Source organism: Ptiloglossa arizonensis, chromosome 7 (genome assembly GCF_051014685.1).
Source record: "Ptiloglossa arizonensis isolate GNS036 chromosome 7, iyPtiAriz1_principal, whole genome shotgun sequence".
NCBI lineage: Eukaryota > Metazoa > Arthropoda > Insecta > Hymenoptera > Colletidae > Ptiloglossa > Ptiloglossa arizonensis.
Window position 1 is genome coordinate 2065293 of NC_135054.1, and position 16402 is coordinate 2081694.

General features: G+C 29.2%; 2 protein-coding genes across 4 annotated transcripts in view; one reads left to right on the forward strand and one right to left on the reverse strand.

The window, feature by feature from the left end:
- LOC143149073 (unconventional myosin-Ie) overlaps positions 1-16402 on the reverse strand; it is a 70810-nt gene that overhangs the window by 21131 nt on the left and 33277 nt on the right. The window lies entirely within an intron of this gene.
- On the forward strand, positions 403-14848 carry LOC143149259 (uncharacterized). Its single transcript, XM_076316463.1, has 3 exons — positions 403-734; positions 11736-11948; positions 13991-14848. Exons 2-3 carry the CDS (start codon positions 11737-11739, stop codon positions 14703-14705), a joined length of 927 nt encoding a protein of 308 aa, XP_076172578.1. The 5' UTR covers positions 403-734; position 11736; the 3' UTR covers positions 14706-14848.

Consider the following 16402-nt stretch of genomic DNA (forward strand, 5'->3'; position numbering starts at 1 on the left):
TTTTATGATCGCGCTATAGTTTGTAAATTAAAACATTTTCCTATTGAAAAAGATAAATGGTTAAACGATGACAGTTATCAGAGTTACCGTCAAATAATTGACGTCGTTTCTTCGTTTATTCATTACGAATGCGTACGTCGTTTCGAATTGAATTGAAGTCGATGGTATTTCAAAATTTCACGGTGCGAGGCGGAAGGAAGTAAGCGATACCAATTGCGACGGTTACGCGGACAACCGTGGATAGTGTAGATAGAGGAACACACAAAGAAAGACGGGAGATGGTGAAAGAGAGAGAGAGAGAGAGAGAGAGAGAGAGAGAGAGAGAGAGAGAGAGCCAACGTTTCACTTAGCCATTTCATTACCTTCACTCTAGTCTTGGCCGCAGTGCAAACAGAACCATCGTCTACGCAACGCGTATTCAATTCTCCACGTTCGTTTCGTAAATCCATCAGCGAAGCGCAACGTTTGCGCGCGAATCATGATCGATAGAATGTGTTATGGATTTAAAACGTTCAGAAGTGCGTGATCGAGTGAACTTTTTACTGTCATAAATGGATTACATAAATGGACCGACAGAAAAGAAATCACCGTTGAACATCATCCGTTGAACATCTCGCGTTCGAGTAACGTGCATCAGTTCTAAGATAATCAGAAACAACCGCAGCTACAAACAGGAAATCAATTGATCCGGAAGGATCGTGTTCGCAGTAACCTATTTCGATCTTCTGGTTCAGGTACGCTAGAAATACGTCGATGTCAACAACAGTATTAATGCTCCTCGCGATTATTAATCGTTATATTTATATTCGTAGTACATTGTTCAAGTTTCCGCGATAAATATGTTTTATTCTTAGGAACTTTAACAATTTTGAACAGACCGTCGGAAATACCCTTTTTGTTAAAACATTGAAATAGTAAGCACGTAAAAGAAATTTGATTTTACGTTACGTTTATTTGTATCGCTATTGTTACAATTGATTCTGATCGAAGCAAAATTAATCTCGTACGTATTCTAGCTTCTTAAAATAAAGATTCGAATTAACTAATTCGTAAAAAATGAAGCGTAAATGAATTTGAAACTTGATTTTTCCACAAAGTAGATAATTCAAATCTTTACGAAACATATTAAGTGCTAGTAATTTGTAAGCCAATAATATTATGTTAATTTCAAAACCGTGTTACTCTTAATGGTATCACAACGTTACGTCTTACTACTGTAACTGACTTTCTATTAATCGTGCGTACGCAGGGAAAGGTAATAAAATTCACATACCGAAGTATCCCATTAACCTCTACATCTAATACCGATACATACATACGTATACGTTTAGTTTTTATATTGTTTAAAATATTGTATCACGAATGATTCAATTTCACAGCGATTTTCATTCTTCGCTCGATACATTCAAACGTTATTACAGATTGTGATCCTTAACGATGTTAATGGCATTGAAAATTGTTAAAGATAATTCATAAATGTTTGTTTTTGCAATCGATATATATGTTTCCTTCGTTCAGAACTATTCAAAGAATTCGGTTGGAAATGCTTTCTGATCCTGTTTTCATCGTTTTAGTCTGGTACACAAAACTATGCGGAGTTCTTTGGTCGATAGTACTCTGTTTGAAATTTTATAATGAAAAAAATGTTTCAGAACAACAATAACACAACTGCTACTCCGTTTTGGTAATACCGATTATTGTTTTTAAATTTTTATGTAGTTTCGGGTTTTGAAAATTCGTTGCTGAAGATTTATATTATTCATTTATAAAAATACAAGTGTTTACAAGGATTTACAAAGAGTTACAAGGGTTTTACCGTATAGGTGTTAAATGTACTATGTTCATTGGAAACGGTGACAGTAACTCGTTTCAAGCATTGTTGAAAGTAAACCCGTATAGGAGTACGTAAGGAGTACGTTAAAAAAAAATAGATGGCGCAAGGTGGAAGGAAATAAAAAATTAAAGAAAAAGTAAAAAACGTAAAAATCTACTTATAAAGTTGTCTCTCAAGACGATTTACTCGAAAGATGTATTGGTACATATACATAATGTAACAAAGGATTTAATTAGATTCTACAATTGATAACAGTGATGGGAGTGCAAATCGAGGTACAATTGAAAAATGATGCTAATATAAGAGAGAAGCAACACTTCCAGCGGTTGAAGCAGCAACCGTTAGACGCGACAAAAAAGAAAAGTGGAACTCTTAGAAATGAAATCACCCGGCAGTACGACAATTTTTAAGAATATGTACGTTATACAACACCGGTATTGTCACTGACCAAGAATGGACATAGAAATTCTGCTAGATCTATTTAGAACTTTAAACACATTTTTCTTTCAAATCGATATTTTTCCAATTAACGCTACCGACACATCACAAATTACTGAACGGATTCACTTGTGCTTTTGCATACGTATAATATAAATGACTCGCTATCATTTGAACCAGGATTGTGTCGATATCTGCAATATTTTTGTGTAGCTCGTGAAAGTTGCAAAATTGACGCTGAAAATCGAATTTCAATTCAGAGGCTGTCATTTTGTTAAATGCTGGATCAATTAATTCGGATAATTATCGGATTAAATCTAGAGTGGAATACGCCCTTAAGAATGAAGTTTTGAAGACGATTTAACCCTTAATCTGGAATGAATGATTTCGAATGACGTTTCGTAAGCTATATTCTGGGACGATTATTAATATTATTTGTCAAAAGCTTTTTAATATGGTATCTGATCATTTATGTCCGAACATTTTGAATTATTCATAATTCGACGTTCTATGTTTCGATTATTGTTTTCGATATACGATACAAATCTTTTCGTTATAAAGATAAGAAGTCGCAATAAAAAAATATTTGAATTTTGAACAAAAAAATTTGTTGTCCTCGTCGCTTTTCTCGCTCACATTTTAAGGATACTGGAAAAAGTGTAAATCTGGCGAGACAATGTCTCATAAATATAGTAATTTCTCAATTGAATCCTGATGTATTTTTAATGCTGCACTTGCTACCTGTGATCTCAAAACAAAACTCTATACCGGGTAATCAATGCGTATATTCTTTTTCCAATGCCCATTTATAGCAGTTTAATTCCTTGCAATATACTTTCTAATTAATGCTTGATTGCGTGACGATCGTTCGTAAAGGATAAAACCTTTCATGTTTCACGAAAAATACAATAAAACTTTTTGCATATATAGCTTGAAGATGTGTTCGTTATACATACTAAACATTCTATTGTTCGCGAATCGTGCATTTGTATGTTTATAAAATTGTTCTAGCAAAGTGTGTGATACTTTCCACTTGTCGTAGAAGAACTCAGCAAAATTTCATTATCTGTAAAGTATCTTTGTGCAATGTCTGTTCCACGAAGTACTGGCATGGATAAAATTTTTGAGATTTTAAAATCAAAGAAGTTGAAAGTTGACTAATACTGCATTTCATTTCCTACTTCTCGTGTGAAAGCAGTGAGACTCCATTCACGTACTAATGCTTGTATGTACATTAATATTATCTTCAGTCTGTGTTATTGGTTTTGTATATTTTTTTCTAATTCACGGAAATGATCCGTCTTCTTCCAGGTTCTTTTTAAGTTTTCTGAAAAGTGTTTACTACGGTTGTGCTCTGTTTGAATATTCGGTGCAATAGATTTCTATAGCAGCCACCAACTTTTTATCGCATTTAACGTATACAATAAACATACCAACTTTTTCATCGTTTGTAAAAGCTATTAATCTGATACACTACTAGAGATTGAACGGTTATTAACCAAATGAAATGTGTGTTCAAGTATCACATTATATGAACAGTTCATAAGAACAAGAGTATTGCAATGAATTTTGAATACGATGTTACTCGTTATGATATCGATATGCAGGTTAAAAAAGTACACAACGTTAGATTAAGATGTATTACAAGTTGTAATATAAAATAGTTTATTAGATGACCTAAAAGAAATAATTATGATTAAACGCAAACAATGCAATGAAAAGTATCAGGAAATATGCATGAAAATGTTTAGAATACAATGGATAAATATTTAAGTAGTTGCTTTAATACGAAGTAAAAAATAAAATATCTCTTAGAGTATTGAATCTTTGATGAGTTTGCCTGATAATTGAATTTATTATACCTTTTATACGCTTAGTGATCCCAGGAAACAATTTATGTGAAAGAAATAAAATAGTTTCGATTTAAAAGTGTACCGGGACACTTGGAAAAAAAATCGTATGATAGAACGATAGCGATCATTGAACTGTGCAAAATTTTTCGGTATCAATTATTTTTACTTAAAAAAGAGTTATAACCGGACCTAGTTATTAGAATCAGTCTGTATACGATTAAAATTGTAGAAGTAAAAGGATTGTGTGGCTTTGGTATGTGAAGAATAATTAAAACCAGTATATGTTCCAGTTACTACTCCGTGTAAAGGAAACGGTATTGGTCAACATATAGAAATTTGTATAAATGAAATGCCTCCACTTGTTAATGTCCCACCAATTTTTTAATGACAGCCACAGGCTTAAAGAAGTATCTAACAATTCTGTTTATTAAGCAGTTAACTCTGAACAACTTAGTTTTTACTAATTAAACAATTAGTATTAATAAAATATAGTGTCAGTAAATTAAACAGTTAGTATTTACTAGTTATTTATTGTTGGAAATAAAATAGGAAATCGTTTAAAAAGTATTTAAAAAAAGTTTTCAATATGTACAGGTATTTTTTCCAAAAATTTGAAATATTCTGTGCATAATTTGAGAAGCAATGAATTAACTTTCAGGATAGAAGCAATAACGAAGAACATTTGCTCCCTTACTGCGGTTTATAGTGTGCATAAATCCATGATTTAGAAAGTTAAAAAGAGAAAAGTGTTTTATTTTCAAGCATTCTAACTTCTATAAATTATTCAAAAAATTTCTTGAAATTGTTCCACATGGAAGTTATTACATTAAATTTGTTTTCCGTTAGTTTTATACTATTACATAGTTTATATTTGATTATAATTTTTGTATGATTTTATTTGTTGCAACCTTTATTTAACCAAAAATAAAAAATATATATCCAATTTTTATTGAGTATAATTTGTAAGTTACGAATTGGAATTCGCTTTGAATATTTCAAATCAAATTACTATCTACACAATTAAGTACTAATAGACTCACTTTTTTGAATTAATTAATCCATTAAACTATATATAAAAAACTTAGTTATCAAAATTAAAAGCAATTCGTATTAGTCGATTATTGAAATTAATTGCTCACAACAATTAATGATTAAATTGATTGTTCGATGTGTCTATCGAATTATAAGCACTCGAAAATATACTATAAACTTTATTTTTTCGAATTTCAAAATAAATCTTCAAGAATATATTTTTATATAGATAAATTTTTCAAATATATAAGAATCTATGTTTCGACTTCTTAGACTCAACATCACGAGATTATCTATTAATTTAATCAACGACAGTTTTAAGCGACTAACGTTTAATGCAATCGATAACCGTAAATTTTAGCTAGTGTAAAATGTTGCCAAGTTCAAAATAAAGATAATTGATTAAAAATCTTTTGGCAATTATGTATTTTGAAAAATGTTATGTTATTTTTTGTAAAAGATCGTAAAGAATTCTTTAAAAAGACTTTTTTATATCTTCAATAGTTTTTAAAATATGTAGCATTAGAGAGTTAAACTTTGGAGAGTGGTTTTAATTCTTAAACTTGAATCATGCTACTAAGATATGAATATTTCTTGTTTTTGGTTGCTCTGCAAACCTATAAAGTTTTATAGAATTACCGTTATTATATTGCACAAGGTTATTATATTGTAAAGTTTTCTCACTGAACTATTGATACGTCATTAAGAATCCTTTTCTATACACTAATGAAATAATTCAATGTTATCAATCACTGTACTATATAAATTATAAAGTTTTAGGAGACTCCGTGTGTAAAAATCCATTGAATTTAAATTTTGAGATCGAGATCACCAAACAGTAGAACTGTGCCCTATCGTGCAAAAATTGCACGCGACGTACACTTTCGATTTAAATATCTTCCAACATTCTATTCGAATTGTTTTTTAAAATAATATTAGTTAATTAATGTTTTACTCGTAAAAAGTGATTCGCTTAAATGATCGCCTGTAAATGTATATTGAGTTGCTCACTAGACATTGTGAAAATACAATTCTAAACTTCTTCAGTAAATAACATTGAATATCGAAAATTCCGAATTATAACAAATTTTCTTTCTACGTAAATAAATTTACGCAGTTCACTCGTGGAAATATGATACTATAAGTAAGTCCTTGCACCCTTTTGCAGGTGATATAATTACAGCTATTCATCAGCTTTATTTTCCAAACAATACGCATCTCCCACGTTCTCCATTCTTGCAATCATTGTAGTACTATGTCTATAATTTTAATGGTTAATTTTAATTATAATGGTTAAAATTGGAATAAAGAAAATAATAATAATAAGAGTAATAGATTTTTTTTTCTTTTTTCAACTAAGAATACATTTAAAATAATTTCTATCACTTTGGCAAGGTTTGCTTCAAAATGGGTGATCGGAGATATTATTTGCAAAAGTGAAAAAATATTAAATAATAGAAACCGCAAGAATTCGATTACTTCCTAACCTCAAAGATTGTTTCAGTCGTGTTCCCAACTTTCACAGAAATAAAGTGCATTTCTCCTTTGAGCATTGCTTTGTAAATACAATTATTCTTTTTAATGCCCGGGAACAACTTAAATAAATTAAACGTTACAAATAAAACCCAAGGAGAAATATATACGGTGGTACAGGGTGTGTGTGTGCATTTATGTGTTAATTTGGGAATACAAGTATTAGAGTACATCTATTCTAAAATTAAGTTGAGATATTCAATTATTAAAGAATTATAGTTGTAATGATTGAGCCATGTATATGTTTTACTCTTTCGGATGTAAGCAACCAGTGAATAAATATTCAGACGATTATAATTGTATACATTATATTCCTTTTTCATAATTATGTTAATATATAATACTTTGAACATTGAAGGAATCATTCGGAGCCAATTACGTTTTTCAACTTGAAGAAGAAAATTGATTTTTGATGGAACAATGATATGCAACTATTAAACTTCAATTATGACAGATAAAAGAAATACGTATCGCTTATTTTTAGCCGCGTGATATATCTGCAAAGTTTTTCAAAATGGAGAGGGGGATATCAACACTTCGTGAATATTATAAGTACGTTAGTGAAACATTTTTCTATTTATATTTTTTACAAATCTAAACTTTCAAAGAGAACTTTTACTTTTTCAATTTATTTACTATATGCATTTACCGTTACATCACCCCCCCCCCCTTTCCCCTGTTCATATGCTTCATGAGTTACCTTTCTCTCAATTTGTTACTCATCTTGAAAACTTATCAATTGCTATAATTTTTTTCGTACCGCGAATAATACTTACTATGTATCATTTACTTGTATAACTTTTTTTTCCAGCATTCACTTTTCTTTCACGCATACTTAAATCTCTGATTGTTATTATATTTCATTAAAGCAGTCTATTAAAACTTGCGTCTGTAATTTAACACGTCATCCAATTGAGTAAATTTATCTCTGTGCTTGAAAATATACACAATAAACGTTTGTACTGACTGTATACAGTATATTAATACGTTATTCCATTAGAAAAAATAATTTTTAATAATATTGATAAAATTATACACAAAATAATCTTATTTAACAATTTTATGATTGCCATTAATGAAATATTACTGCATATTTTTATAACCGTAAATTATTTTTGCTTGCTAAAATTATTATAAATAGCATATTAGCATAGTAGTATTGTATATAATTTATAGATGCTTAATAGGTGTATCGATTTTGGTGGTGATGCAAGAGCCTATAAACTAAAAATGATCGAGTATAGGTACATACATATGTCTTTTCACAGTCTAAAATAAATTTTAGAGTCTAAAGCTTTAAAAGTAACAAAATTTCAAGACGCAAAGGAATTCGAGGTTCTCGACTGCATAACTTCTCAGCAACGGTGATTGAGTGCCTAATAATAAAGTGTATACTTTCAAATCCTTACCCTTTAAGTCGTAATATCGATTAATACAAATTTTCTAAAAACGTGAGTGCTTTACGTAGTAATGTAACTTAGAAATTGACAGTAGGTTGGACACTAATAAGAACCAAATTTCGTAGCTATAATTTATTATTTTTTAATGATTTAAAAATATGCGCCTTTAAAAAATTATTTTCTACGAATTTAACAGAATTATTTTATACAAAAGCTTCAGAAAAATATAAAATATGATACAAAATTTTGAATTATATTACTTTTCGCATATCTTACTATTACTTACTCCCACCTTGATGTATACTTACGAAATCGAATGACTTGGATAGATAACAGCAATCAAGTTTAAATAAATTAATAATGAAATCTATCTTTTTAAGTTGTTTGAGTTTGGTTTTGAATTTGTGACAACATTTTCTAATCTTAACGCTTCAAGTTGACACATTTAATGAAAATTAAATTTTAATGATTGTCAGCAAATTTTGACGAACAAAAAAGTGAATAATATCCACCTTACAAGGTTAAATTACAAAGCGGCAGTTACTGAACCACGCCAGTTCCCCGTGGCGTATCCAATGTTTAATACTTTATTTTATTGACATTCTGTTACGGTGCAATGAAGTCATTAAATAAATACATGTAAGCTTTCGTAAAATATTACAGACATTGTTAGATGCGACTATTAACATATATCACGTTATTTTAAAGAAAAATGGCTGTTCTTAATTTTATCCGTTTATCGAATAATCCGATAATCGAAATTAATCTTAATTTAAAAAGTACTAGGTTGTTCGATAAATTTTGTCGTTCGATAAAACTTATTGAACAACCTATTATGTAGCATTCAATATACATATGTTTAAAAATATTAAATCTATTTTTGCTATTTATATACTTTACTTTTATCTCGAATTACGAGTTTTTAAAGCGAGATTGATAATAAGCAATGATGAGAAATACATGTATTTATAATACGCATGTATTTCTATGCGTTAAACGTTTACGACGATTATTCACGTTCCTTGTGATATAAGTATTATTATGTAATAGAATTAAAAAGCACGAAATATAGTGTAATGGAACGTAAATTTGACTGCAGACTAGAGTATTATTCAAATATAATTCCTCCAAGATTATAAATAAAGTGAATATTAGTCTTGAGTAACGAGTAATTCTTTATTTTAAGAAATCATTCGAATAAATCTTTATCGAAATAAATTTTTCGTAAAGTTATGAATATAGTAAATATTACATTATATTACGTTACTTTTTGGGCACTGCCTTCATTATCATACAATACGTATATACCGCACACATTTATACACACCACAAACACACGCGCGTGTGTATATACAATATGGGTTATATATGTAAACACATATAGTAAAATTCTAACAAATAAGGTATAAAATTTTACTCGAATAAAATAAACATATTAAAATAAACATTTACTCTTGACCAGCTAATGTTATTTGACAGAAAATTTATTCCTTATTCATATAAAAATTCGTAAGTTTTGCTCATTGTTTTTCATTGGTCATTTCAAATAAAATTTGTCCTACTCTATTTGAGACCAGACAAACATGAGCATGACAACCACTAGAAACCAAAGCCACTTGACTGACTGCACGTGGACTCTTACGTTCACCGAGTACATTCGAGTACGTTCACCAGGGCAACGAATGCACTTGCACTTTTTAAGAGAACCTGTTTCCGCTGTAACTCGAATCTATATCGAAAGAACCACACCTACTAAGAGTTCAGACCATAGATTTCTTTGGAAAGGAGGATCTTTCCGTTATTTCACGAGGTGAACAAGAGCAGCAACAACATCAACAACAATAATAGTAGTAGTCGTGGTATTGATAATAATAACAATAATAAAAATAGTAACAGTAATAATAGTAATAATAAAATGTAATAGTAATAAAAATAATACGCCTTTGTTACATATGGATACGGATTATTTAACACAAGGAAGAAAAAGAAAGTGTTGAAAAATACGGAATGTATCATTCTCTCTGGTATAAAGCATAAGATTCGGAGATTAAGTATGATCCTGCGAGCCATTGTTAAAGCATGATTATAAAGATTATTGAGAAATATTTTCGAGTGCAACAAAGATTTTGTACTTAATCTTAAACGTAGAAAAGAATGTTTGATACGACAAAGAAATTTTGAGTTCATTAATCACACGAAATAGACAACTGGGAAAATCTCAATTTATTGTCATTTCATTTTTGTCACATTTGGTCGCGTTTTATTTAAATAAATACAGTTGTATATTCTTATTGCCCCGCTTTTAAATGAACTCGAGTTGAGTTGGTAATTGAATAATAAACATCAGGTATCTTATTCACCTATTACGATAGTAATACAATTTGATACCCTTTATATGATAGGTGCATAGATTATGAAATAAGAAATCAATATTCGGTCTAAATAAATAGTACGTCCAATGTTCACACTGCAGCTTACACTTTCTTCAAATCAGAAAATAATGAATTGTGAAATATTAAAAGAATATTGGAACAATTAGATCCGTATTTCTTTTATCATAAACAATATTCTTCTATTCTAATAGAAACAATTCAATTTAATATACAAATTTGTTTCCTGAATGTAATTGTTATTCATTCAATGTTATACACACATTTCTTACCTATCGTTCGCTAAAAGCATAAATATTTTTATTTCTTTTTTGGTTTGTACAACAATAAGAAATTATCATACGAATAACTGTAAACTGGCTCAGAATTAAATTGTAAGAGAATTTAAAGACCATACTTATCAAGTATTGCTGTATTACAAGACTATTCAGCAAACTGAATAGTTATTTCAGCTGAAAGCTGTGTCTGTGTATGTGTGTGTAAGTAAAAAGGTTATAAGAATGTTTGAACTAACATACGATAATTCGTGAAATAACAATTCTTACGATGTAATCAGAATTTAAAATACCAATTTACAATGGTAATATATTATGATTACTCGTTTTGACTCTTTGCTTACAAAAACTATGCGAACTAATTCCACGTACAGCATCTATAAATGGAACAAGAGAAATTGTATCATTTTGTTTCTTCAGGCTGGTTGTGCGAGCACGTAAAACTTTCACTGCGTTTATTATAACACGCTCGTTACATGCTGTTCTATGTGGCTGACCAGAAAGGTTAACATTTTTCTGTCCTTTGTTTCTTTCTTTTTTCAATGTAAGATGGCAATGTATTTCATAATGAAAGACTACTAATACTTTAAATGTTTATCAGAGCACAGCAAAATGTTTCCACAGAACAATAGTTCACTTTGCTTTAATTAAAAAAGAAAGTGTTTCCTATAAAAGGAATTATTTACAAAGAACATAAGATATGAGGTTTGATTCTAAAAATGTGTTAGTATAAACAAATAAAATTAATTTCGCAATAAACCAAGTTGCAGTAAAGATAGTATAAATTATTATTTTTAACGAATTATATTTAAAATATGTACTTGAACGGTGGCACTGTGTTTGCACAATATTTACAATTAAAGGACCACTTGTCTATATTGATATAAATTTATACAGTCCTCAAATACGCAACTTAAAACAGTATTTTTTTCTTTTCGGAAAAATAATAAAACACTTTATAATATGAAATAAATTTTCAGAATGTTAGTGACAGGCAACTATTATACAACAGCAGTACTTTTCGTACTTATACGTCCATTATTCTCTGCGATGGTTCTGCCAAGACCGCCATCTTCACCAAATCACATACGACAGGATCAAGGATTAAATAGTCAAAAAGTTTACGAAGGGAAAACCATTCAAAGTTTTCTACAAAGTTCTAACGTCGAAAGACCTAACACCAACGATTACAGGTAACGATACTTAACTATGCACGATGTCCTATATTTATTTTAATACTATCATAATCTTGTTTTGCGTCTTCGTTCATCACTTCGCCAACCAATATGAAAATAATACACTGTTGTATAAATTAACATTTATAAACCAAAAATTATTTTACTAAATAACTACGAGATCAAGTTTGTAATTTATTGTATTCTAAAATCTAGGCACGAGCTCTAATTCAATGATAGTATACCTGTCTGTAAAGTGATAATAATCAGAACTTCTTAATGTAAACGCGTATATTTGAAATTTAATTCTAATAATGTTAATAACAAAGCATTCCATCTATTTAATACTTATGTTTAACAAAGTTATACTTGTTATTAAAGAGAATATAACTTATTCGTAAAATGAAAAACATCTGAGTAATTTATCATAACTATTGTATTACCTCAAGCAATTTTGTCAAAATTAAAATAGTTATTTTGATATTTAGAATTTCGTTTTTATTGCAAATAGTAGTTCGTTCAAAAGTTAAATCATTTAAAAGGTATTTCATATATTTTCTTTCGCAAAAAGTTATTATGTTATAATTTTATTGTTTCAACATTATGAAGTTCTTGGTAAAAGCGGGTTTACTTAAACAAATGAAAAACAAAATAATAATGTAAATGTATAGTAGTACCATTCTGCTGCGAAAAGAAGGCACAGCGTGTTTACATTCCCACTCCTGCAGGCAAAAATTTCTGTTAGCCGAAGACGGCGATCGTAGCGAGACCTAGTGAGAGAGTATACTGACTGCGTCATTGGCGTAGCCTTCTAATCAAATGTTAACTATTAAGAAACCGAATGATTTCGATCCTATTTAAATACTACCATTGATTCGATAAGTTTTTCGCAATGAAAAAATGAATACAATTTAATATGCATAAGAATCATTAATATTTTTAAAATTATTTATAGCGAAAAGAACTAATTTGTACTCATTGAAAATAATATAAATCGGCTTACACTCATTTCTATCAAGAAAAGCTTTATATAATTACAATTTACACAAAAAGAAGTCATACTAAAATTAAAACAAGCATAACCTTTACATTTTCTTTTATTGCAAATTCTTTGAGGAGTTACTACCGTCTGAATTGATTGAATCATAAGAATCCAGTGCAGCTGATTCTGCAGTTTTACTATCGTTTCCTTGATTCAGTGTTAAATTTATTATAAAACAAGTTCCAATAATTAGAACATATGACGCAGAAAATGCGGCTATTTAGTTTGAGCTGGCTTTATTATTATGTCTTATTTTTGTGTAAATTGTAATTATATAGAGTTTATCTTGATAGAAATAAGTAAAAGCGGATTTACATTATTTTTAATGAATAAAAATTAGTTCTCTTTATTATAAATAATTTTCAAAATATTATTGATTGTTACGTATATATTAAGTTGTACTCATTTTTTCGATACGAGCAACCTATGGAATTAGCGGTAGCATCTAAGCCGTAAGCAAATTTTTCTGTTTATGGATACATGACGCTTTATTGGGAGCTTACGCCGATGCACCTTGCTAAGAATTCGTTCTCACTCGGGCTAGGGATCGCTGTTGTGGGTCTACATCATCGTCTTCGGCCAACGTCGATTCTTGCTTGCGATCACAGGAGCGGCAACGGACTACAGGAAGAGCGAAGATGTAAACACACAACTGTGCCTTTTTTTCGCAGCAGAATGGTACAAAGCGAATAATGTGAAAAATAACAAAATGAATTAATTTGTTATTCCAATACATGTGTATATGTGTAAAAAGTGCTGAATATTTACTAATTAATTCTAGAATTATTAGTTATAGAATTACATCACGAAGATAACTCAGATTTAATAAAGTTCTTAATGTTTTGTGTAAAATTTTTGAGGAAAATAATTCAGGTAGCAATTTTGCGTTACGCTCTAAAAATGAAAAAATGAACATATTTTAGAAAGTAAATCTGACTTTGTTAAAGTACATGATGCATTTAATACCAAGTAATCCTTAAATAAAAGCCGTGCAATAAAAGAACTTTTCTTCTTTCAGTGTTTTAGAAATTGAATTACAGAGTCGAGATGATATAGATACTACGAATCTTCAAAATATAGTACATGCAATGTTGAAACAACCTGCTCGAATCCACAACGACAGTTACCTAAATCCAGAAGTGATGCCACATTCAATTTTTGGCGTAAGAGATTTTGGTTTACCCTCAAACTTTAAATTAAAGATGTTTGATGAGGAGAAACATATTGTAATAGACCCACAAAAATTTCCAAACATTGATGAGAAGCTCTATTATTTAAAGACTAACAGACCGAAAATTTATGTAAACGTAAGGGGCCACAGCGGCTCTTTTCGAAAGGATTTAACATCAACAACAACTTCAAGCAATGATCCTGTAGAATTTTTTAGAGTAAGACCACATCTACAAAACCAACCTGATTGGAAAGCTGAACATGCTAAAAAAAATCGACTACCAAAGAAATTCGATCGTCGAGTAGATACAAATCGCAACAGCCGCAAAAGTCTTTCACGAGTTGAAATTAAGAAGCTGAGTAGATTAGCTTCGGTTTACGGTTTAGATGATCTTTCCACCACCGAAAACTCCATGGTAACTTCTAGTGAATTACCGAAACAAATACCTGCACCACCAGCGAAAATTCCAAACAGAAGTTTAGTGGTACAGACTACACCTGTTCAGAGATATGCATTGAGAAGAACAGATATATTACCAGGATATAGCTTTTCCGATTCCTAAATTATGAGGATTATTCATTCGGAAGATCTCAGTTCTATGAGGTCGGAAGAGTCATATATGTGTGATGAAATCTTTTTATATATTAAAATGACCTTTTTATAAAACTTTATCAATTTTTACATAAAAGAAATATCTAACACATCGAGCCTATCATTGTGTACCACAAACAGATTTGATGAATTTTTACGTTTTCAATTTTGCAATAAAAATTGACAATTATACAAATATTAAAGATTAATCGAAACTAGGTATAATTAATATATTCATATATTCATAATTGGACAATATTTTCGATTTAAAACAATAGTATTTAATTCACGAATGCTACAAATATGTAAAATGTTTATAGTATAAAGTAATATAAATATTTTTTTTATTTTTACTGCGATTACAAACTATAAATTATTATTATATAAATATGCGTTATTTTTGAATATTAATTTACGTTAGATTTTATAATTTATATTTAGAAGATTGATAGAATTTCTCGATGAGGCAATATGAGTGAAAAACATAATTAGAAATTGACATCCTTTTCATACTACCCATAATTTCATTTTGCCTATTAAACGAGACACTATCTCAAACTTTAAGAAGGAATGATAGCAAATTTGTTTTTGAAATCGACATTTTGTATATCGAGCTAGAACATAGCCACGTGCGAATTGTTCGACAAAGAGACATGAATGCCCTTATAAACTTTTATATTTCTAATTGTATCTTCATGAGAGTATAATAAATGGATCAGCAAGATTCTCGTGATAAAAATAAGACCAAACACGATTATATTCAAAATATTTAGTAACATTTAATTACATTTAATTATATATAATACTCAAAAATCGAAAAATAGTCCAAATAAGGTCGTGCTTGGACATACTTTTAACAGGACAACCTTACCAATTCATTGATAATACTCTAATGAAGATACAATGAAAAATATAAAAATTGTTACGTTTATGATTCAATACGTTTTATGGAGGAAAAACGTGACGTTTTAAGGGTTACTGTGTCTGTTTTGTGTACATAAACATTGTTAAATGTAAATATATCTGATTTTATCTATATTAAATATAATTTACAATATGGAAAAGCAAAACTAAAAATTAAAAAATAGGTATTGCTTAAGTGTCTTATAAAAGCTATTTTTGCGACAAGCATATATTTAAGATAATAAATGTAATATAAATATTCATGTGTAATCAATTTAATATGTGATGAACTGCAATTGATAAAACGCAATTTCACACGTACGCAGTCTACGCATAAGTCTCTAGTTCTGAATGAAGTAATTTACAAATAAAGGATTCATAATATATAATACGTTATAAATATATATATATATTTTTGTATACTTATATGTATATTATTTTGTTATTATACATTGTATTATATTATATAATATATAAATGTAGTACAAATAAATTTACAGAGTAATCCATTTTAATTTAGGCACAAGCATTGAGGAAATAGAATGTGGTTGTTAAAGGTCAAGAAAATTACTATAAGATTATACAGAGGAATTGGTACTCTATAGCGTAGATATTTTAAAGCTACTTAAATTTTCTTTAAACACGAATTATATATATTTTTATTAATTATACACAGATGTACATATCTACAATTATTATTTAAAACATGTAATCAAAATTAAAAATTTGGAGTTATGTATGATATCTATATAAATATATTGCAAA